Genomic DNA, 23519 nt, shown 5'->3' with positions numbered 1-23519 from the left:
GAGGTCTTGAACATGTATGTCAGGGTTTATTGATCCTGCTTGGTTGAGATTGTTGAAGATTTCCTTGAGCCTCAGAGAAGGTGGAAGTAAATGTTTGGGGAACATTTAGTAGTGAAATAGCTAGGACTGGGAATGGGAGACTCATGGGATCATCGATTTAGAGCTAGGAGGGGTCTCTGAGAGAAACAAGTCTAACCCCATCATTTTACAGATGGGGAAGTAGAGCATGTAAGTGACTTCCACAAGGACATACAGCTAATAAGAGACAATCCAGGTCTGGGGCAATGGAATGTTAGAAATAAAAGAACTCTTAGAGATTCTTTGCTCCAGTTTATCCCCAATTTACAGATGAAGAAACCCAGAAGTGAGGTGACATACTTATGTTTCTTCCATAGCCGATTCATGCCAAGTCCCAGGCAGAGTACCTACTAGATTGTTTCCCCTAATTGGAATCAAGAGTTGAAGTCACGGTAGAGAATAAGGGTCATAGTTTCAAGACTCCCAGCCCGACTCCCTAACAACATACCTGCTATTTATGTATGAACGAGCTAACATCCCCGACATAGAATCTAAGCTCCTTGAGGTCAAGGCCTGCTTCATTTTTGTCTTTGCATCCCCAGTTCCTGGCATAATCCTGGGGAGCTTAATGAGTGTTTTTTGATTGGTTGATCCTCAGGTGCCCCCGTATTTGTAGTGGAGCCCCAGGATGTGGTAGTGAGAGCTGGTGGGACTGTGGTTCTGCTGTGCCAGGCAGCAGGAGAGCCAATACCCACGGTGGAGTGGACCCACGCCGGACATCCCATCCCGGTCAGCCAGCGGCTCCAGACCCTCCCCAATGGCAGCCTGCAATTCAAGGGTGTGGAGATGGACGACACGGGGGAATATGAATGCGTTGCTCATAATCTCCTAGGCGCTGCCACTGCCCATGCATTCGTGGCTGTGAAAGGTACAAGGCGCTCGGAGATCTCATCAGGGGCAGGAGCTCAATGTTCACATGTCTTGCTTCACTGGAGGAGCTTTTTTCTCCTCAGATATATTCCTTCTCCCAATTTTAGCCAAGAATTCTTATAAATGTCCTGCCAAGACAACAAGTTCAATAGTTAGAACTCATAATGTGAGCTCAGAGGATCATCAGTTTAGATATTAGACATTGATGAGTATGCAACCCCTTCACTGAACAGATCAACAAACTGAGATTCAGATGTTAAGTGATTTGCTCAGGCTCACTCACCTGGTAAGATTCAGAGCTGGGGGGGTAGGGTGGGAGGGAGGGTTTCTGGGTAGCTCAGTGGATTGAGAGCCAGGTCTAGAGACAGGAGGTCCTGGGTTCAAATCTGGCCTCAAACACTTCTCAGTTGTGTGACCCTGGGCAAGTCACTTGACCCCCATTGCCTAGCCCTTACCGCTCTTCTGCCTTGGAGCCAATACACAGTATTGACTCCAAGATGGGAGATAAGGGTTTAAAAAAAAAAAAAAGATTCAAGCTGGGATTTGCCTCCAAGCTCAACTCTCCGTCCACCATAGCACATTGCCTCTCTTAGAATTAGAAGGGACCTTAAAAGTCAAGTAGTTCAGATTTGAATCTCATAGTCATGTCTATTTTTTCCTAATCTTTTACCTCAATTTTTTAAAACCCTTACCTTACCTTCTGTCTTAGTATCCATTCTAAGACAGAAGAGTGGCAAGGTATAGGCAATTGGGGTTGAGTGACTCACCCAGGGTCACACAGCTAGGAAGTATCTGAGGCCAGATTTAAACCCAGAACCTTCTGTCTCTGGGCCTGACTCTCAATCTAGTGAGCTACCCAACTGTCCCTATTTACCTCCATTTTCTAGAGCCCGGTATCCTGGCTGGTGTTCTGCTGTTTGAGTGACATTCCCCTTTCTTTGCCAGCTTTTCCTTTGCCAGAGCACTGCCCTTTGTCTGTACCCTCTTCTGTGGCCCTTTTCCCTTCCGGGGAGTGGTCTACTCATGGCCTCTGACTGGGGAAACAGGTTGTGGAATGGCTAAATGTTTGCTCAGCAGTCACCTCAGCTGGTACTGAAGACCAAGTTATTTAATTGCTTAATACATTAGCCTATCAGAGTAATGAGTAGACATAAACTTGATGCCTCTTCAAATTGTCTGGCTCCCCGACCCTCCTGAAGGGTCACCCCGATAGGCCCTAATTTCTTAGTTCCTGTTTCCTTCTAATGAAGATCATTGCAGGCTCATTTCCCTTAACCTCCTTCTTCTCCCTCCCTTGTGGAGGATGTTTTCAAGGGACTTTTCAGGATGGGAATAAATTTCTTAGATGTTCAACTTGAGCCTCTGTGAGTTGCTATCACTTCTTAGAAGAATGACTCCAGCCCTTTGATTTGACATTGTGGGGAGGAGGGTGGTTTAATGTTCTGTGTTTTGTTTTGTTTTTATGCATCAGAGGCAATTGGTTGCTAATTTCCCCTGAGATCCCCTAAGTGGAGAGGCAGGATAGTGTCTGCATCTTGTCCCCTGGCATGCCATATGCCCAGTTTAGACAGCTGGCCCACTTGCCTGAGGAAGTACTCCCCCATGCCCATGATGTACATTTGATTAACCCTGAGGAATGAAGCCTGTGCTTCCAGACAGTCTGGCAGGTGGCCTGACAATTCAACCAGACCCAAGCAACAGGCACGTCCTTGGGCTGTTGCTGGAGCTTGTGACAGGAATAGAGAATAGAGAAAGCTTTGCCATGTGGACACTGGACTTCTTGGCCTATAAAACTATCTACCTTGTTTATAAAACAGTGGCATTTTATTCAATTCCTCCAAAGCATTATCATTTCCACAGAGTGTTAGAACTGGAAGGAGCTATATCATCTGGAGGTAGCTGGGTGGTTCAGTAGATAGAGCACTGGGTCTAGAGGCAAGAAGATCTGAGTTCAAATCCTGCCTCAGCCACTCACTAGCTGTGTGATCCTGGGCAAGTTACTTAACTTCTGTTTGCCTAATCTCCTGGAGAAGGAAATGGCAGGCAACTACAGTATCTTTGCCAAGAAAACCTCATAACTGGCACATGACTGACAATATCAACATTTCTTACAGATACAGAAACCAAGTCACAGGAGAAGAAGTCACTTGCCCAAGGTTACCAACCAGCTGACTGGTGGCAGTCAGGGCAAGAACTCAGAACTTCCCTTACCTAGGCCTCATTTTATGATACCACACTATGCCCTATCTTTCCTTTGTTCATAGGAGACCCTAGAGGGAGCCGAGGCAGCATGGTTGGTGAAATCAATGGCCAGGAATTTGGTGTGGCCTATCTCAACACCAGTGTGCTACAGGAAGATGATAACGGGGCCACCACAATCCAGAGCAGCATCAACAACATCCCCCCAGAAGTGGGTAAGTTGGGTTCTTCCATTATATTGGAACCCAAACCTGATGCAGGACTGCCCACAACCCCACCCCCAACAGCCAGGGCAGTCCACCAAGAAATGGGTTCTGCAGGGTATTTGAGCCCCTGCTCTAAATAAAACACCCCCTTTGATTCCATCAAAGTCAAATTTCAAGTACACATTGCAGAAGGAAAAATGGGAGTTAGAATCAGAAGCCCTGAATTTGAAAATCCCTGATTCATCTGTTCATTAGCTGTGTCACCTCAGGCAAGTCACTTGATTCTGAGCCTCAGGTTCCTCTTTTATAAATGGAGACAATAATAATAGAGATATGTGTGTGTGTGTGTGTATATATATGTGTGTATATATATTATTATACATATGTATATATAAAGTATAAATATGGGTGGGAATATGTGATATATGTATATATGTCTTTTTATATCTCTATCTATTTATTGATTTGGTTCTAAGGTAGGTGATAATGATGATAATAATATCTCCATTTTACAGATGAGAAACCTGAGGCCAAATTACCAGTGGTTAGTCAGTCAGTCAAAGAAATAAAGATTTAAGTCCCTCCTGTGTGCCAGACACTGTGCTAAGCACTGATGACAGAAGGCAAGGCCAAGATGGTGGCTTAGTAGCAGTGAAAGCTGGAACCACTTGAGGATTCTCTCAAACAAACCTTAAAATAGTGCCTCAAAATGACAGAAGTTATAGAACCAACAAGAGAATGGAGTGAGGGGGCTTTGCTGCAGAAAACAACTTGAAAGATAGGCAGAGAAAGCATTGTTTTCAAGGGATAAGGGGGAACCAGAAGCAAAACTACTCACAGAGGAGTGCAGGCCACCCAGGTTCCAAACCTCAACATGACAACTTTGAGATTCCAGGGCCTAAGCCAATAGCTGGCTCACACTTACCCCTGGTACCAGCCTGTAGTCCTAAGCCCTGGTACCAGCCTGTAGTGAGGTCCCCAAAGAAGCATGTACTGAGGTGAAGCCCCTAAACCTAGAGCAAAATAGCTCACAGTGCTCTAAGTCCTGCAAGTCATCAGCAAAGGAAACTGAATCAGCAGTTTTCAGAATTCCCAGCCCACAGGCAAAAAAGAAAAACCCTGGGAAAATGAATAAATAGCAAAAGATTGAGTAGGAAACCACAGTGAGATCAAAGCAGACATACAAAACTTCAAAGGAAAATGGAAATTGGTCTCAGGCAGTGGAAGGGCTCAAAAAGGAATTAAAAATCAAATAAGAGAGGTGGAAGAAAAGAGATCATAGGGGAAAAGATATGTACAAAAATATTTATAGCCATGCTCTTTGTGGTGGCAAAAAACTGGAAAACGTCAATTGGGGAATGGCTGAACAAATTGTGGTATCTGTGATGCAATACTATTGTGCTCAAAGGAATAATAAACTGGAGGAATTCCATGTGAACTGGAAAGACCTCCAGGAATTGATGCAGAGTGAAGGAGCAGAACCAGAAGAACATTGTACACAGAGACTGATACACTGTGGTAAAATCAAATGTAATGGACGTCTGTACTAGCAGCAATGCAATGACCCAGGACAACTCTGAGGGATTTATGGAAAAGAATGCTACCCACATTCAGAGAAAGAACTACAGGAGTGGAAACACAGAAGAAAAGCAACTGCTTGAACACATGGGTTGATGCGGACATGATTTGGGAAGTAAACTCTAAACGACCACCCTAGTACAACTATCAATAATATGGAAATAGGTCTTGATCAATGACACATGAAGAAACCAGTGAAAAAGTGTGTTAGCTAATGGGGGGTGAGGATGGGTGTTGGGGGAGAAAGAGTAAGAACATGAATCATGTAACCATGCAAAAATTTTTTTTTCTAAAAAATAAAATAAAAATAAATTTAAAAAAGAGAGGTGGAAGAAAAATGGGAAGAAAAAATGGGAGAAAGAAATGAAAGTGATGCAAAAAGAAAATAACAGCTTAAAATGTAAAATTGGTAAAGTAAGAAAAGAGGCAGAAAAATCCAATAAAGAGTTTCCTAAAAAACAGAATTGATCTACTGGAAAAGAGGTAAAAAAAATCTAATGAAGAAAAAAGTTCCATGAAAAGTAGAATTAACCAAAAGTTTGCAGAAGAAAATAATTTAAAAAAAATTAAAATTGACAAATAAGAAGCTAATGACTTCATAAGACATCAAGAAATAATAAAACAAAATTAAAAGAACAAATAGAAGAAAATATGAAATATCTCATTGAAAACATGACTGACTTTGAAAATAGATCCAGGAGTGATAATCTAAGAATTATTGGACTACCTGAAAGTCATAAAAAAAAAGCATAGATATCATATTATAAGAAATTATCAAAGAGAACTGCCCTGACATCCTTGAACAAGAGGGTAAAATAGAAATTAAAAGAATTCACAGGTCACCTCTTTCAATAAATCCCCAAATGACAACCCCCAGGAATAGTATAACCAAGTTCAAGAGCTCACAGACCAAAGAGAAAATACAGCAAGCAGTAAGCACTGAGGATACAAAGGTTTTAAAAAAACCAACAGTTCGTGCTCTCACGGAGCTCACAGTCTAAATCAGGGAGTCAACAGGCAAACACTTATGTACAAACAAACTTCGTGCAGCATAAACAAATGGAGATAATCTCAGAGGAAAGGCACTAGAATCAAGAGGGGTTTGGAAAGGCTTCCTCTAGAGGGTGGGATTTTAGCTGGGACTTGAAGGAAGCCAGGAGGCTGAGATGAAGATGGAGAGAGTCTATCCAGGCAGAGGGGACAGCCAGAGAAAATGCCCAGAGCCAAAGAACAACAAGGAAGACAGTTTCACTGGATCATAGAGGAATTGTCTTCCAAATCATTACTTTACAAACAATTTGTTCCTCCCATTTGAGGTAGAAATGTGTAAACAAGTACCAGTTATTGTAAATCCCTGCTGTGGGATACCAAGCACTTAGAGAAGAACAGTGACAGGGAGATGGCAGTGTTTCTGGGTAGAGACTGAGGAGGGGGGAAATGGTAAATAAAGTTATATGGACTATTTGAAAGATACCTTTTAAAGATAACTTAGCTCTATAGAAGAGCCCAGACCAATTTATAGCAAATGGAGTGGATTAATATTCAGTTCACTTAAAAACACAGAAGGACATTGCCAATTCAACAACAATTGACTTTTTTTTAAACCTTACCTTGTCTTAGAATCAATACCAACTATCAGTTCCAAGGCAGAAGAGCAGTAAAGGCTAGGTGGTTGGGATTAAGTGACTTGCCCAGGGTCATACAGATAGGAAGTATCTGAGGCCACATTTATCCCAGGACCCTTGTCTCTAAACCTTGCTCTCCATCCACTGAGCCACCTAGCTGCCCCTTCAGTGATACTTTTGTGCCATTGTTTTAGCCTGCTTTGAAGTTGAGGGGAGAGTTGCTGATAAAAAACCCCACTTAAGTGCTTCCTATATACCAGGAATTTTGCTGATTCTAGAGAAACCTTAACAAATTCCTTTCTAATTGTATCTCAGTGGTTTGGCCTTCCCAAGTGGCTTCTTGGGTTGGGGGTGATCAGATGCTAGGTCAGCACTAAAGAGGGACGTACAGCCCCTAGTAGGAGCTGACTCAACTATTACCAAGGTAGCTTCTTTGAAGCCAGCCTATTCAGGGTTGGCTTGCTTTAATGGTTGGGGGATCATTAGACTTTGACCCAAAGGTTATTTGGATCTCAACTTTGCCTGGGGGTGACCTGCTAAACTTCACACACTCAGCTGGTTGGTCCATCAGGAGGGGCAGCTGTGGAATTCTGGCTGCTGGCTCAGCAGAGTCCTTAAGGGTTTCTTTGGAGAACAAATTGGGTCACAATGAGGCAATGAGCCATTCCCACAATCCAACTGCTCTCTCCTGAATTTCGATTTGGCTCGCAAGCTCATCAATGTAAGGGAGCCAATTTATAGAGGTCTCCAGCTTAGAGATCTCGTTCTTTCCTGGTTAGGGAGGTGGTCTAGAGCTAGACATAGAGAAAGTCAAGTGTGAGAATGATCACAATTCCATATTCTTCCCCTCCCCTCCCACCCAGTACACTATAAGTTTCTTGAGGTCAGGAACTATTTTTCATTTGGTCTTTAATACCTTGTACTTTGAATAGTGCTTTGCTTATAATAGGAACTTCATAAATGTTCACTAGTTTGGATTGAATTGAATTGGCCACTGGTTCCAATAGCCACTCTCGAAATACTGCTTTAAATATATTAAAATTAAATACATTCTTTAAATACTCTAAATATCAGGACTTGGAGGATCAGAGTCTTTAGGCACCCAGACAGCTCTATTTTTGTCTTTGTGTCTCCAACACAGTGCCTGGCACAAAGTAGGTGCCTAAGAAAAGCTTACTGAGTCAAATTGAATTTCATAATGCTAATCAATAAACTGCCTGATTCTAGCTTATAACTCTGAGTCTTCTAGGATCAGGTAAATGCATTTAATTCCCCAGGCCTGATGAGCTTTGGAGAAATAAGAGGTTTAAAGCCTAGACTGCACAGGGAAGCAGAAATCTCCTAGGCTCAGCTCAGAATAAGCCTATTTAACCAATCAGTATTCACTGAGTAGATTCTATGTGTTTCACAATGTGGCATAGTTGAATGAACTTTGGATTTAAAGCCTGAGGATCTGGATTCAAGTCTTAGCTCTGACCTTTACCAGCTTCTTGATGTTGGAGAGGTCACTTAACCTTTCTAAGCCTCCTATAAAATGGAAATAAAGTACTTGTAACCATAACTGCCTAGCCTTTACTGTTCTGCCTTGGAACTGATATTTAGTCTTGATTCTAAGAGAGGGTAAAGTTTTTTAAAAAGTGTCATTGAATTGGCAGTGTCCTTCTGTGTTTTTAAGTGAACTGAATGTTAATCCACTCCATTTGTTATGAGTAAAGCCCTTTGTTCAAATGGGCAAAGCCTTTTGACTTAAAACACCATGTAAATATGAGTTGTTATTATAGGCACAAAGACTGTAAGGTAATATCACTTCCCTTAAGATTGTGCAAGGTTGGGGCAGCTGGGTAGTTCAGTGGATTGAGAGCCAGGCCTAGAGATGGAAGGTCCCAGGTTCAAATCTGGCCTCAGACACTTCCTAGTTGTGTGACCCTGGGCAAGTCACTTGACCCCCATGGCCCACCCCTTACTACTCTTCTGCCTTGGAACCAATACACAGTATTGATTCTAAAATGGAAGGTAAGGGTTTTTTATTGGAAAAAAAATGAAAAGATTCTGCAATATTTATTATATCCATATCCTCTTCACTGATGCCACCACCATCTTAAGTCAGGCCCTCATTACTTTTTTAAAATTATCTTTTGTTTTCAGGTATTTCCTTCTCTCTCTCCTCTCCATGCACTCAAGAAGGTATCATTTGACAAAAAAAAATAGATAAAACTGTATCTTGCATGTTTCTATTTATCAGTTCTTTTTCTGGAGGCAGATATTCATAGTTATTCTTCAAACAATATTTCTGTTCCTGTATATAATGTTCTCTTGGACCTCTTAGTTTTGTTCTTTGTGATTTCATGTAGGTCTTTCCGTGTTGTTGTTGTTTTTTAATAAGCCCGCTCATCATTTCTTATTGCGTAGTAGTATTCCATCACAATCATGTGCCACAACTTGTTCAGCCAATTGATGGGCATCCCCTCAATTTCCAGTTCTTTGCCATCACAAAGAGAGCTACTAGAAGTATTTTAGAACCTTTAGGTTCTTTTCCTTTTTCCTTGATCACCTTAGGAAACAGCCCTAACGGTGTATTTCTGGGTCAGAGGGTATGCTCAGTTTTACAACTCTCTGGGCGTAATTCCAGATTGTTCTCCACAATGGTTATTTCTTGACTGGACAATTTTAACAGCCTCCTTACTGATTTCCCTACATGCAGTCTCTCCTCATTTAATCCATATTCACACTTTGTCAGATTTAATCTTCCTGAAGCACAGCTCTGGTCATGTGATTCCCCTTTTCAAAAAGCTCCTGCCTGCAGAATAAAGTCCATTAATCTTTAGCCTGGCCTTCAGAACTGGCCCTAATCTACCTCTCTGATTCCATCTCACAATAGTTTGCTTAATGCACCCTATATCAGACTGGACTATGTACTTGTTATCCCCTGGACAATGCCTCTGATTTCCAGCCCCTGTGTCTTCATTGGAGCTATTTTGTTTTCTAGAAATGGAAATCTTTCTCCATTCCTTTATCTATTTATCAATCAATCAATTAACAATTATTAAACTTCAAGTGCATTCCTCAACTGATAAGTGTGCAAAAGATATGAATAATTTTCAGATGAAGAAATGAAAGGAAAACTGTTCTAAAACACTACTGATGAGAGAAATATAGACCCAAACAATTCTGAGATATTATCTCACACCCATCAGATTAGCTAAAATGGCAAAAGGGCAAAATGACGAATGTTGGAAGGAATATGGAAAAGTGGGGCCACTAACCCGCTGTTGGTGGAACTGTGAATTGATCCAACCATTTTGGAGAGCAAATTAGAATTATGCCCAGAGAGCTATAAAAAGGAAAAGAACCCATACGTTCCAAAATATTTCTAGCAGCTCTCTTTGTGGTGGCAAAGAACTGGAGATCAAGGGGATGTCCATCAATTGGGAATAATTGAACAAGTTGTAGTATGTGATTGTGTTGGAATACTTTTGAGCCATTAGAAATGATGAGTAGGCTAATTTTTTTAAAATTTTGGGAAAGAACTACATGAGACTGATGAATAGTGAAATGAGTAGAACCAAGAGAACATTATATGTAGCTACAGAATTACTCCTTGAAGAATAACTTGTGAATGTTTATCTCCAGTGGATGAACTGAAAAATGGAAACAGGAAGGAATATGTGTGTGTGTGTGTGTGTGTGTGTGTGTTTGCTGGATGATGCTATCTATGATGTGGGGAGGGGAAGGAAGGGATGAGATTTTTGGAAATAAGTTCTATTAATAAAAAACAAAACAAAAAACAAAAAAACTCCAAATATATACCATTGGGGCAATCAGATGGAACAATGGCTACAATGCCAGGCTTGGAGTCAGGAATCTTCTTGAGTTTGAATGTGACCTCAGACATTAACTGGCTGTGTGACCCTGAGCAAATCACTTAACTTGTTTGCCTTAGTTTTCTCATCTGTAAAAATGGCCTGGAGAAAGAAATGGCAAACCACTCCAATATATTTGCCAAGAAAATCCCAAATGGGGTTATAAACTGAACACCACCATATGCTCACCACTAGTGTGAGGTAAAGACAAAAATGAAATGATTTCTGCTATCAGGGAGCTTGTGTCTTGTCAGGCAAGACAATGCACATACATGCAAGCATATGTTAAATAAATACAAAGCCATTTTGAGGGGGACAGCTCTATCAGCTGGGGGAATCAAGGAAGGCTCTGGGTAGAAAGTGGCTAGTGAGCAAAGTTTTGAAGGAAATTAAGGATTCTACGTGGTAGAGATGAGGAAGGCTTACACTCCAGACAGAATAAGACAGTCAGTACAAAGACTCAGAGATAGGAAATGGAATGTATGCATTAAAAAATAATAATAAAGCCAATTTGTATGGTAGAGAGTTTGTGAAAAGAGATATGTTGCCTATATAAAGCACTGGTAAATCTCAAGTGCTTTATAAATGCTGGCTAGTAATTGGGCAGCTAGATGGCTCAGTGGATAAAGAACCAGGCATGGAAACAGGACATCCTGGATTTAAGTCTGGTCTCAGACAGTTCCTAGCTATGTGACCCTGGGCAAGTCATTAACCTCAGTTGCCTAGCCCTTAGCACTCTTCTGCCTTGTAACTGGTACCTAATATCAATTCTAAGACAGAAAATAAGGATTTAAAAAAATGTTAGCTAGTAGGAGGAGGAGTAATAGTAGTAACAGCAACAGCAGTGTTAATAGTAAGGTTGAAAAGGTAAGTTGAGGCCAAGTTGGGAAAGGCTTTAAATCTGAATGGAGTTTTTATTTAATCTTAGGGGAAATAGGGAACCACTGGAATGTATTAAATAGGAGGGAGACATGCTTGGACCTGTGATTAGGCAAATCACATTAGCAGCAGTGTAGAGAATGAACTAGAAAAGGGGGAGACGAGTCAGGCTGACCAATTAAGGTTTTGCAATAGTCTGAGTGAGAGTCAATGAGGACTTGAACTTGGATGATGGTGGGCTGAGTGGAGAGAAGGGGAAAGAAGCAATTACCTGTTGAAATTCTACCCACTTTTAACTGGATTAGATGTCATCTCTTTCACACAGCCTTCTCTGATTCTCACTTCTATCCTACAAGGTGGATGTGATCTCCTTCCCCCCCCCCCCACCCCATTTATTAAATCTTTACTTTCTGTCTTGGTTACAACAGCATTTATAGCCCATATCACATAGTCTAATCCCTAATGACATGCAATCTCATATTACTTTGTGTAATTATTTCACAGGGAAAATTTTGTTTACCCAACTAGATTGTGAGTTCCTTGAAGGTAGGGACCATATTCTAGACTCTATGTATGCCCTGGTACTTTACTCACTGGGTGATTAAAAAAAACCAAAAAATCCTTACTTTCTGTCTTAGAATAAATATTAAGTATTGGTTCCAAGGCTGAAGAGTGATAAGGATGAAGCAAATGGGGTTAAATGACTTTCCAAGGGTCATAAAACTAGGGAATGTCTAAGGCTAGACTTGAACCCAGGTCCTTCTGACTCCAGGCTTGGCTTTTTATCCACTGTGCTACCCAGCTGCCCTCTATGATCTCCTTTTATAAAAAAGCACTTCTTTGTGTGCATCTCTCTCTCTCTCTCTCTCTCTCTCTCTCTCTCTCTCTCTCTCTCTTTTCTTCTCTCTCTCTCTTTAATCACACTCTGCTTTGGATCATTGGAGTATGTTTTTGTGTGTGTGTGTGTGTGTGTGTCAAGGTCACACAGGTAGTAAGTGGCAGAAGCAAGAAGCCCAAGTATTCTGACTCCAAATCTGGTGCTCTTTCCACTTTCCAACATGGCCTTTCCAAAAAGTTGTGCCCGTCTCTGGGGCACACACTCAGAACCTTTGCCTTATGAGACTAACATGTGATGGGCTGCCTTAAGAAGGCATTGTTCATTTTAGCCTTCTTCCCAGTACCTGAGATACAATATAGTCATCGTCATTGCTGTTGTTTAGTTGTATCTGATTTTTCATGACCCCATTTGGGGTTTTCTTGGCAAAAATACTAGAATGGTTTGCCATTTCCTTCTGCGGCTCATTTGACAGATGAGGAAACTGAGGCCAACAGGGTTACGTGAGTTCTCAGGGTCATATAGCTCACAAGGGTCTGAGACTGGATTTAAACTCGGGAAGATGAGTTTTGAGAAATTGGGAAATAAGATAAATCCTCAAAAGAAGATAATACTATATGGTAATGTTAGAGTGGACGTTGTCCTCTAAGCCAGTTTATCTTTTCCTTTCTCTCTTCAGGACCACTGATGAGAATTCTTGTGGTTGCCATTGCACCCATTTATTGGGTCTTGGCAGGACAGAGTGGGGAGGTCCTAAATGGCTATTCTCTGACCAGGGGCAATTTCAGGCAGGAGTCCCAGGTGGAGTTTGCTACAGGTAAGCAGACATTGCCTGATTTGATGGTGGAAAAGAGGGAGGACAGGACTCAAAACTGAGTTGGTTTGGGGGCCATCAGATGTATGGTCAGGGCTCCCCTTTGTCCAACCTCTGTCTCCCCTTGATGACTCATGTTGTGGATGGTGGGACATTGCAGGGGAACTGCTCCACCTGACGCAGGTGGCCCGGGGTTTGGACAGAGATGGCCTGCTCCTCCTTGATGTGGTTGTCAATGGTTTTATCCCTGAGGTGTTGGCTGTAGCCCAACTGCAAGTGCAGGTAAGGAATGTCAACCCTTGTGCCCTCCCCCATGATCCAGAAACCCCTGGAAGAATGGAACTGGTGGGAAAGAAGGATTATTCTCTACAGCCCTTTATATTTCTAATTCTAATTCTAATTTAGAAATACTTATAAATGAATAGCATCGTCAGGTATTTGTGGCACATGAAGGAGACAGAAGGTGATATTCCCTGAATTCCTGGAGGTGACCATGCTAAAGGCATGTGACTAAGTGTGCCACCTTGAGAATGTGGATTTTTCTTATCAATCTTTCATAAACAATAGGCTCATAGAGGCTGTTTAAGATAACCGAGGGATAGTTGGACTTAAGAGTCAAGAGATCTGAGTTCTAGTCTCAGCCCCAAGGGTCTCTAAGCCTGTATATATTATCCTCTTCTTTCCATGGCATCTCACTCATCTCTGCCATATCAGTCCTGCCAAGATGGAGAAGAGCTGTTAGAAGCCCCTGCTATATCTATAAAGGAAGGGGAGGATTTAAAAAACCTAGAGGGATTTTTGTTTTGTTTTGTTTTTTGCAATATGGCTAATATGAAACTAGGATTTGCATGACTTCATATGTATAATGAATATCATATTTCTTGCCTTCTCAATGGGTAGAGGAGGGGATGGAGGGAAGGAAAAAATTTGGAACTGAAAATAATTATTTTAAAAGAGAGAAAAATTCCATAGAATATTGTTTTAAAGAAAGCATTATTTAAATCAAAAAGTATAGTATCAGTGTGAGCTATAACTTTGGTTAGAAAAGGTCTCAGAATTATTTAACTTAGTTTTTTTTCAGTTTAAAGATGGGGAAACTGGGGACAACTAGATAATATGGTGGACAGAGCAGCAGGAGTGGTGAGAACCTGGGTTCAAATGTAGCCTCACCTACTTCTTAGCAATAGAGAGAAGGTAAGAGATTAAAAAAAGAAAAGATGGGGCAACTGCCACTCAGAGAGGTTAATTGATTTGCCCAAAGTCCCCCAGTCCCAGAGATTTAGTGGAAGACCTGAAACCAGAACCCAGGGCTTCTGACTCTCAGTTCTAACTAGTAGGGCAATGATTCCATTTGAGGTCATGGCAGGCCTGAGCCCAATCCTGACTCATCTCCCTTCTCCTTACTTCCTCAACCCCAAACCTTGCTTTCTTGCTCTAGGATTTTCATGAACGCTATGTGCAGATAGGACCAGGCCAGCTATATGTGGGCTCCACACAGACCTTCTTGAAGGACGGAGCTCCTACTCACTTCCACTGCAACCATACAATCCAGTATGACTCTGCCCTGGGGCCCCAGCCCCAGCTGGTGCAACACCTTCGTGCCACAGAGGTCAGTTCAGCCTTTGACCCTGGGGCAGAGGCTCTCCGATTCCAGCTCACCACAGCTCTCCAAGCAGGTGAGAAAGTACAGGAACATCCCCCCTTCCCTCTCCTCTCCTATGCAACTGTCTTATCTTGGTCTAGTTTTCTAAATGCTTTCAAAATCACCCATAGGGGCAGCTGGGTGGTTCAATAGCCTGAGAACCATTTCATTTTTGTCTTTACCTTCTCACTAGAAAGGAGATCCTGAGTTCAAATGTGGCCTCAGACACTTCCTATCTGTTTGACCCTAGGCAAGTCATTTAATCCCTGTTGTCTAGTTCTTATGGCTCTTCTGCCCTGAAACCAATACTTAGTGTTGATTCTAAGACAGAAGGTAAAAGTTTTTTGGTTTTTTTTTTAATCCCCAGTGAAAGTACCAGGACATACTAGAATGTGGAACACAGTCCCTAACCTCAAAGAACTCACAGTCTAGTTGGGAAATTGAAATTCACCCTGTGAAATAATTATGCAGCATGAAGGAAGGTCAGAAAGAAGCACAGATAAGCAAGACAGTTTTGAAAGTTTCATGTTGAATTTGTTAAGGAAAAATCAAACTCTACATAAAAGAGATTTACAGTTTTTTGTAAAATCCTCTTTTTCCATTCTATTTTTTATGTGGAAATGTACATTTTACTTGGTGTTTGTTAAGTTCAGAACACAAAAAGTAAAGTTTTAAAGTAATAATTGAGGTAAGGCACTCCATGGGGGTAACATACACACACCCAGCGTATAGTGGGAGAAAGGCATATGAAGATATGTTGAGGTGACCATGGGGAAGGCAGTTTGGGTAAAGCCAGAAGTTATTAGCAGGGGAGCAGTGGCTCAGAAGGTCAGAGATTTAGGGTGGGCCCAGGCTGTGATGCCAGCTGAGGAATATGGTCTCTGTTCTAGTTGCTTTTTTGAGCAAGAAAGTAGTGAGAAAAAAAATAACCGGCAATGTGGAGGGTGTGAATTAGAGGAGGAAGAGGAGCCTGGATCCAGTAAAGAAAGGCCATTCCAAGACTCTAGACTTGGGTGAGGAGGCCTTGGACTGGGGCTGTGAAGGAGAGTTTGGATGCTGAAGACCTAGTAAGGGAAGGATCTCTCCATTTGTTTTGCAGATGAGAATGAAGCTGATTGCCCTGAGGGCTTTGTGCTGGATTCACTACAGACCTTTTGTACTGGTAAGTACCATTTTCTTTCTCTCCATTCACCCTTTTCCATTAGCAGGGACTTCTCCCTGAGTACAGCTGGGCAGGGTCCCTCAGTTCTCCAGGTGTTTGGAGGTTGTGGCTGGGATATTCCTATGCAGCTATACTTGAACCACATGTGTCCAGGTGGACAGATAAGATGAAGTCTGAACCCAAAGAAGGAGAAACGTGTCTGATGGGGGGAGGGGGGCCTGGACTTTAGGATGCCTGACTGTCTCATGTCCCAATCCTTCATAGTCCGATGGAAAGAGCCTGGGTTTGGAGTATGATCTGTAGCCTTGCTGCTTTATTATCTATATGTTCTTGGAATGGTACAGTGAAAAAAAGCTGACTCTGCAGTCAGATGCCCTGGGTTCAAATACTACCTTTGATATTTTTAAAAAATATAATTTATATTATATATATATATATATATATACTGAATGTATATAATATATAATTGATATATTAAATATATAATTTAAAAATAAAAAATTTTATAAATAAATTTCCTATTTACTACCTTTGTGACTTGGAACAAGTCCTTTTACTACTCCAGGCCTCAGTTTCCTCATCTGTAAAAATGAGAGAGGCTCCTGAACTAGATGAACTCTGAGGTATTTTCTAGCTTGATCTATGACCTTAGGATAATGCTTCCCTCCTTAGCTCTCAGTTTTCCATATGTACATTGAAAACATTGTTGATCTAGGTCATCTCTAAGGACTCTTCCAACTCTCAAATTTTGTGATCCTATGATGCCTCTTCAGTATCCTGGGACCTCCAAGCAGTGGGGTGACCTCATCTCAGTATTGACATTCTTCCTCCCCAGATAAGGATGAATGTTCCAGCAGCAAGAGCCCCTGTTCCCACACCTGCCACAACTCCTTGGGCCGTTTTTCTTGCTCCTGTCCCAATGGGTATGCCTTGGCCTGGGACAACAGGAACTGCAGAGGTAAGGAGCTTTACTGGGAGCTTGTGTGGTTCATATCCCAGGTGGTCTAGGTTACTGCCCCAACATTACTATAGCTATCTGGCTTGAGGATTTGTGCATGGGGAAGATGCCCAGGAATAGGATCTCTGATGCTAGAACTTGGGTTATCAGATAGAATTGCTTTGGGTCCGTTGCTCTTACCTTTAGGCCTTTACTATTCTCTCTACCTATCACTTTGTTCCTTTTGGTGTCTTTTATTGTCCAGATAAGTCTTACATCATTATTGTCTTTCCTAATGGAAGACTCTGACACTTCCCATTACCTTTGGGAGTGAAGGGAGGTTCCAAAGGAACACAGGAAATAATAGTTAAAGAGGACCATTTGTGACAAGAGTGACATGAAAGGATCTGGGACATAAGAGCCAGAGCAATGCACTAATTAGAGGACCGAGAGTGACAGGTGTGGCAGTAAAGAATTGGGCTTCATCATTCTGCTAAGACTGAAAAAGATTATGATTAAAATCTATAAAATCATGAAACCTAATAAAGGGGGTATATCATGGCTTCAATCCCTTCTTTGGGTACTCTGTCCCTTGAGTAATACAACTCCAAAGAATACAAAATGTTTCTCTGGCATTTAACACACAGCCATCTCTAGATTTATAGGATCCTTTGAGTCCCAAATCATACCAGAGGACTCATCTATACCTTTAGACAATGATACCAAGAGTTTCTGGATGAACAAGGACAATGAACTAAGCTCAAGGGGACCAGAGCTTACAGTGACTGAGATGTCTTCTCAATATCCAGAGATTTCTTATGAAGTAAGGGATGTGCCAGCCACAGCAGCATTGGCTGGTAGGGGATAGAAGCCCTGAGAAGGGGCCTGTGCCACTCTCCATGGTCCTGACATGGCCAATTCAAATTCTTTCTTTTACCTGTCAGTTGATCTACAATTGATCAATTAAGAAGCATTTATTAAGCACCTACTCCTCTGCTAGGTGTTAGGGATACAAAAACATGAATGAAACAATCCTAATTAGAAAGAAGCTTATCCCCCCCCCCCCAATGGAGAAGACAATAAGTGTGTGTGTGTGTGTGTGTGTGTGTGTGTGTAGAGAGAGAGAGAGAAAGAGAAAGAGAGAGAGAGAATAAACATAAATAAGAAAATAAATACAAAGTTAGTTAATACAAGGTAATTTGGTAGGGTGGAAACAGCTACACTAGCTTAGTGGATAGAATACAAGCCCTGGAGTCAGGAAGACTTGAGTTCAAATCCAGACTTAGAAACTAGCTGTATGACCTTGGGCAAATTACTTAACCTGTATTTGCCTTAATCAACTGGAGGAGGAAATGTTAAGCCACTCTAGCATCTCTGCCAAGAAAATCTCATGGACAACATTGGCATGCTATGGTCCACAGAATCATGAAGAGCTGGGTACAACTGAATGACTGAATGCATTTGAGAGAGAAGATACTAGTGGTTGAGGGATCAAGAAAAACCTCTCTCTGCTTCTGTTTCCCACTTCCTATCTTGAACTTTGGTGACTTGACCTCATTGTCTTTGTTCCCTGTTCCCCATCTATTGTCACGAGCCTTGCACTCATCCAGGCTGCAATAGAGTTCTTAACTCCCCAGACAGATCCAGGGTGGAATGGAAATGGAGTTGTTCACTTGAACCCAGAGAGTAGGTTTTAGGAAGTTCTCCTTGAAGCTTGGAGAAGGAAGTTTTACCATAAATAAAAGGATACCTTAGCATAATGGAGAATAAACTTGAGGAGCTTACTACCTCAAGAGGGAGCACCAACAGAAGATAGAAATAGGTTTAAGAAGGGTTTAAATCTAGATGATAAATCCATAATGGATCACTAAGGAAAGGGAGATATGTGAGGAAACTATCCCTAACCTGTGGGCTGACATAAGGAAGGACTGATTATGGCCTCTAGAATCCTAGGCTGGAAGGACCTGACATAGGTAGCATTTCTGAAGTGTTTGGGTTAAGAGGGTGTTGAGTGAGGGGAATTCTTGGGATCCCTGCTCTCTGAAACTGCAGGGGAGAGCTGAATGGGTGAGAACATTAAGTGAGTATAGTGTGGGAGGCATCAGTATTGACAGACCACCATCAGGAAAGACCATTTGGACAGGAAAGGGAGGGATTGATATAACAGATTGATTTCACTCTCACTTCTAACCTCTTTTCCTCCCTCTACCTCCATCTTGTGCAAACCTACAGATGTAGATGAATGTGCATGGGATACTTCTGTCTGCCATGATGGGCAGCGCTGTGTGAACCTCCTTGGTTCCTACCAGTGCCTCCCCCATTGCAGGACTGGTTTCCAGGCAACAGCTGATGGAACAGGCTGTGAAGGTGATGGCCTCCTGATGGGAAATTGGGATAAAATGGTCTCCACTCCCCTCTTATAATCCAGTGATTTCAAACCAAGACCATTTTTTTAGGGTTTCTTGAGACAGAATTTTTACCCTGGGGATCCACAGAACTGCATTTTTGACAGTCTTCCAGGGATGTCCAATGGAAAGAGCACTAGAACTAATTAAGAGACCTGAATTCTAGTCCCAGATTCACAACTCACTTGCTTTATAACCTTCAGCAAATAATTTCTCATTTCTAGGTCTCATTTTCCCTGTTTTTAAAATGAGAAAATTGAGTTAAATGAGTTCTAAGGCCTCCTCATGTTCAAATATTCTATATTCTAGGATCCTCTTCCAGATCTGACACTTTATGTCTTAAGATCCCCTCCAGCTCTGACATTCTGTGGTTTTGTGATTCTCTGCCCAGAGTTCTAGACTTTTGAACATGGCAGCCATCTGATGTCAAAGCAAAGAAATAGGATCCTGGAATTGAATAAAGAATGGACTGATGAAGGGAGGGAAAGACTGTCAATGGGTTGAGGGAAGGGAGGAGAGGGTAAGGGACCTGATCTCTGACACCCATCCCTTCCTTCCCCCAGATGTTAATGAATGTCTAGAGCACATGGATGAATGTCGCTACAACCAGATCTGTGAGAACACTCTAGGGGGGCATCGCTGTACCTGTCCTCCAGGATACAGAAGCCAGGGTCATGGTCATCCCTGCTTGGGTAATGGAGAGCCTTATGACTGAGTCTTCTATATTCTTGTGTCCTCAGTGCCTAGCATAGTGCATCAGTTGGTGCTCAGGGAATGTTTCTTTATGCCATCCATAGTAATGTACTCTCACATGGCACTGAGACAGAAACTGAGGCAGAGGTATTACCTCCAATCATTGTCCATCATCACTCCAATGAAAATGTTGGAAACTGCAAATGAGCCATTGCAAAAAAAGAAGATTCCCAGTAAGACATGGGGTATTTATTTTTGGGAAGTATTTGCTCCCATAGAAAGAGAAAGGAGGAAGCTAACAAGGGTTGCCTCCAAGGCTTTTTATTCTTAACTGCTTTCTATTGTCCTTGGCACTTCCTAAGTAGAGCTGACTCTAATAAAATATAGTTCTAAACTTTCTTTCATCAATTCATCCCTCTGAGGTGGGAACCATTCATAAGAGGAGCTCAGAAATTGCTCCACAGAGTCAAATCTGCCCCAGTTTTTTGCTGACAACAGTGACTCCCAGAGATGAATCCTGGGAAGGCAAGGTTGTCCTTCCTGATGTCAGCCTCAAAAGTTGGGTCCCAGGTTTCTTGGAGGGCCTGTTCATAGATGTGCCATTTGAAAATTAAAATCCTTTGGACATCTGTTTCTATTTCCTACCTGTGTCATCTCTTGGGGTAACAAGTTCCATAGGCCATTGTTAACAGTGGCAAGTTGAACTTCCCTTTGTCTCTCCAAACTTGACTTACCCAAGCATCAATGGCCACACCACACATCTTGGTATTTCAGAATTTGGGGGCCAAGGCCATGTTGACTCCATCCATACTCTTCCTGATCATCATGTTCTTGCTAATCCATCATCTTTCCAGGCTGGTGAGGCCCAACATTTTGCACCTGTTCTCACCTGGCCTCCTTTGTGATCCTGCCAAGCATTTAAGCTGCTTCTCTTTGGACTTCCTTGTTTCGTAATATTTGTATTCAGTCCAGGATGGAGCTTCTAGATCCCTGTGCCTTGCTCTGACTGGGCCATTGCTAGAGCTGCCCTATGAACTAAAGTCAGACAGTTTAGCGACATGTTAGTGTCAGTCCTGGGCCTGAGAGGTCAGCTTGACTGACATCCTCCCCACATATATATGTATAAAAGAGAGGGGAGGTTAAAGGGGAGATAGTACGAGTTCAGGCAAATTCAAACCAGCTAATACAGACAGCTCTTCTTCTGACTGCTCCTAGGCAGTTTAGATTCAAGGCCATATCTGCCATGGATTTGGTGCTATGAGATCCTCTCTCCTCATGGCTAAGCTGAGGAACTGGTCACATAGAGCATCTGGTTGGAAAGTTGGGTTAAAAGTCCTAGTCCTATCACCAACTCACTGAGAAATTTTAGGAAAGTTATTTGATTCCTCTATACATCTAAAAATACTTTCATTGAACGCATGGGTTGAGGCGGACATGATTGGGGATGTAGACTCGAAGCTACCACACCAGTGCAACTAACAACAATTTGGAAATGGGCCCTGAACAAGGACACATGTTACAACCAGTGGAAATGTGTGTCGGCCATGGGTGGGGGGAGAGCGGGGTGTGAAGGGGAAAGTAGGGGCATGAAGCATGTAACCATGTTAAAAATGAATATTAATTAATGTTTTAAAAAATAAAAATAAAAATACTTTCAAATGAATTTGTCACCCAACCCAAGGCACATTTGTGGGGTGGCATAAAGGGGGCTAGCCCAAGAGTCAGGAGTCCTGGGCCCTGTGCCTGGCATCATGCTCTGTACTTATCCATCAGATGTTTTTTGTATTGTCCTCTCCCCCCAGTCACCAATTTGCTTTGTGGTCTTTATTTTCTTGTTGTTCCAATGAAGGGATCCTAGTAGATCTGTAAAGTTCCTTTTAGCCCCCACATCCAATAAACAAATCAAGTGCCTGTAATCTCCAAAGCCCTATATTAGGTACAATTTATAGAAGAGGAGTAGACACAACACTAGACTTGGAATGAATGAGGAAGACCTGGATTCAAGTTCTCCCCCATATACTTCCTAGCTGTGAGACCCTGGACAAGTCAATTATCCTATCTCAGGTTCAGTTTCCTCATCACTAAAATGAAGGGGTTGGGTTCATTGGCCTCTAAGGTGCCTTTCAGATCTAAATCTATGAGCCTATGAACCATGCAAGCCAAGGGATGCTATGAATAGTGCAGATTTGTCAGAGTTGCAGGAACCTGAAGAGGAAGAGATCGCTGTGATTTGGAACAACTAGGAAAGGCTTTGAGGACTTGGGGCTGGAGTTGGAGTTGTGACTTGTCAATGGGTGCAACTTAGAAGTGAAAGCAGGCATTCTAGGGAGGGGGAAATGGCATGTGAAAAGATGCGGAGAAGGAAAATTATAAGGTATGGGTTGATGAAGTATCAAAGTAATCCATCATGGCTAGAACAAAGCGGTTTAGTAGAGAAACCATGAGATACAGTTGGAATACTTGCTTGGCTTCAAGTCAAAAGACTTGCGCTTGATTCTCAGCTCCTTTACTTCCTATCTCTGTACCCTCAAACAAACTTCTTGAGTCTCAGTTTTCTCATCTGCAAAATGAGAAGCCTGAACTAGAGGAATCTCTATGTTCCTTTCGGAGCTGAGAATCCTACATGCCTATAAGGCCAGATAGTGGAGGGCTTTTAATGTTAGAATAAAAGAGATGTTTCCACTGAAGTCTCAAAATGCTCAAGGGCTCTCAAATCTTTCTTTTTCTTTTTTTTTTCAGATATTAATGAATGCTTGCAACTGCCTAGGGTCTGTGCTTACCAGTGCCATAACCTACAGGGCAGCTATCGATGCCTGTGCCCACCAGGTCAGGCATTACTCCAAGATGGCAAGGCCTGTGGTAGACTGGAAAAGATAGAAGGCAATGTTACCACCATCAGTCACCAGGGATCCTTCCTACCTTGGCTTCGACCCCGAGCCCGAGCTCATGGGGGCTCCTACCATGCCTGGATCTCATTCCGGCCCATTGGAAGTCCCCTGAGCTCAACTGGTAGGACCTGGTGTCCAACAGGCTTCACCAGGAGGAATGGAGCCTGCACTGGTAAGGCAGAGCTTGGAACTGCCCTGGCACTCCCATGGGTCCCTGCTGAGCAGGAAAACTTAGGACCAACTTGGTAGTTTAGCAATTAGATTTAATTTAATTTGATTTGATTTAATCTCAAATCTCCCCAAAACAGTTTTATTGAATTTAACATTAATATATATCCAAGCCACTTTTAATTTGCAGAGATGTCTAAATTGCCTCAGTCCTTTAGGCCCTACAAAATGACTCTATTCCAAGTCAATTGGAGGTAACATTTATTGTTGTCATCCAGTCATTTTTTCCATTGTATCCTCCTCTTCATGACCCCAGTTAGTGTTTTCTTGGCAAAGATCCTAGAGTGGTTTGCCATTTCCTTTTCCAACTCATTTTACAGAAGAGGAACTGTGGTAAATATGGTTAAGTAATTTGCCCAGAGCCATACACATCTAATAAGTGTCTGAGGTCAAATTTGAACTTGGACCTTCCTGACTCCAGGTCCAGTGCTCTATTCACTGTACCACATAGCTATCCTGGTAACCTTAATAGAAATCTTGAATAAGAAAAGGGCAATAATATGTTCAAATACAATGTGGATTAAATTCCATAATGTTATGCTTGAGTTACTTCTGGATCATTCTCATATAAGGTTTGAAAAGAGCTCTTTTCTGATATATATATATATATATATATATAT

At 42.0% G+C, this 23519-nt stretch overlaps 2 protein-coding genes and 1 long non-coding RNA gene across 3 annotated transcripts in view; all 3 read left to right on the top strand.

Annotated features, from left to right (window-relative positions):
* Positions 1 to 60: 60 nt before the first annotated feature.
* On the top strand, positions 61 to 13361 carry LOC123233627 (hemicentin-2-like). Its single transcript, XM_044659692.1, has 5 exons — positions 61 to 946; positions 3213 to 3362; positions 12810 to 12947; positions 13105 to 13226; positions 13350 to 13361. The coding sequence occupies exons 1-5, from the start codon at positions 865 to 867 to the stop codon at positions 13359 to 13361; spliced, it is 504 nt and encodes a 167-aa protein (XP_044515627.1). The 5' UTR covers positions 61 to 864.
* Positions 13362 to 14386: 1025 nt separating this feature from the next.
* Positions 14387 to 16657, top strand: LOC123237227. The gene is made up of 3 exons (XR_006505461.1): positions 14387 to 14620; positions 15686 to 15748; positions 16584 to 16657. It is a non-coding gene; the product is annotated as an uncharacterized LOC123237227 (long non-coding RNA).
* A 3870-nt stretch (positions 16658 to 20527) lies between these two features.
* Positions 20528 to 23519, top strand: part of LOC123233626 (hemicentin-2-like) — an 11067-nt gene continuing 8075 nt past the window's right edge. The window contains exons 1-2 of the mRNA XM_044659690.1: positions 20528 to 20641; positions 22447 to 22843. Coding sequence (XP_044515625.1) covers positions 20528 to 20641; positions 22447 to 22843 — 511 coding nt within the window. The remainder of the gene's footprint in view (positions 20642 to 22446; positions 22844 to 23519) is intronic.

Source organism: Gracilinanus agilis, chromosome 2 (genome assembly GCF_016433145.1).
Source record: "Gracilinanus agilis isolate LMUSP501 chromosome 2, AgileGrace, whole genome shotgun sequence".
NCBI classification, from domain to species: domain Eukaryota; kingdom Metazoa; phylum Chordata; class Mammalia; order Didelphimorphia; family Didelphidae; genus Gracilinanus; species Gracilinanus agilis.
Note: the sequence above shows the minus strand (reverse complement) of the source record. Positions and strands in the feature narration are given on the sequence as shown.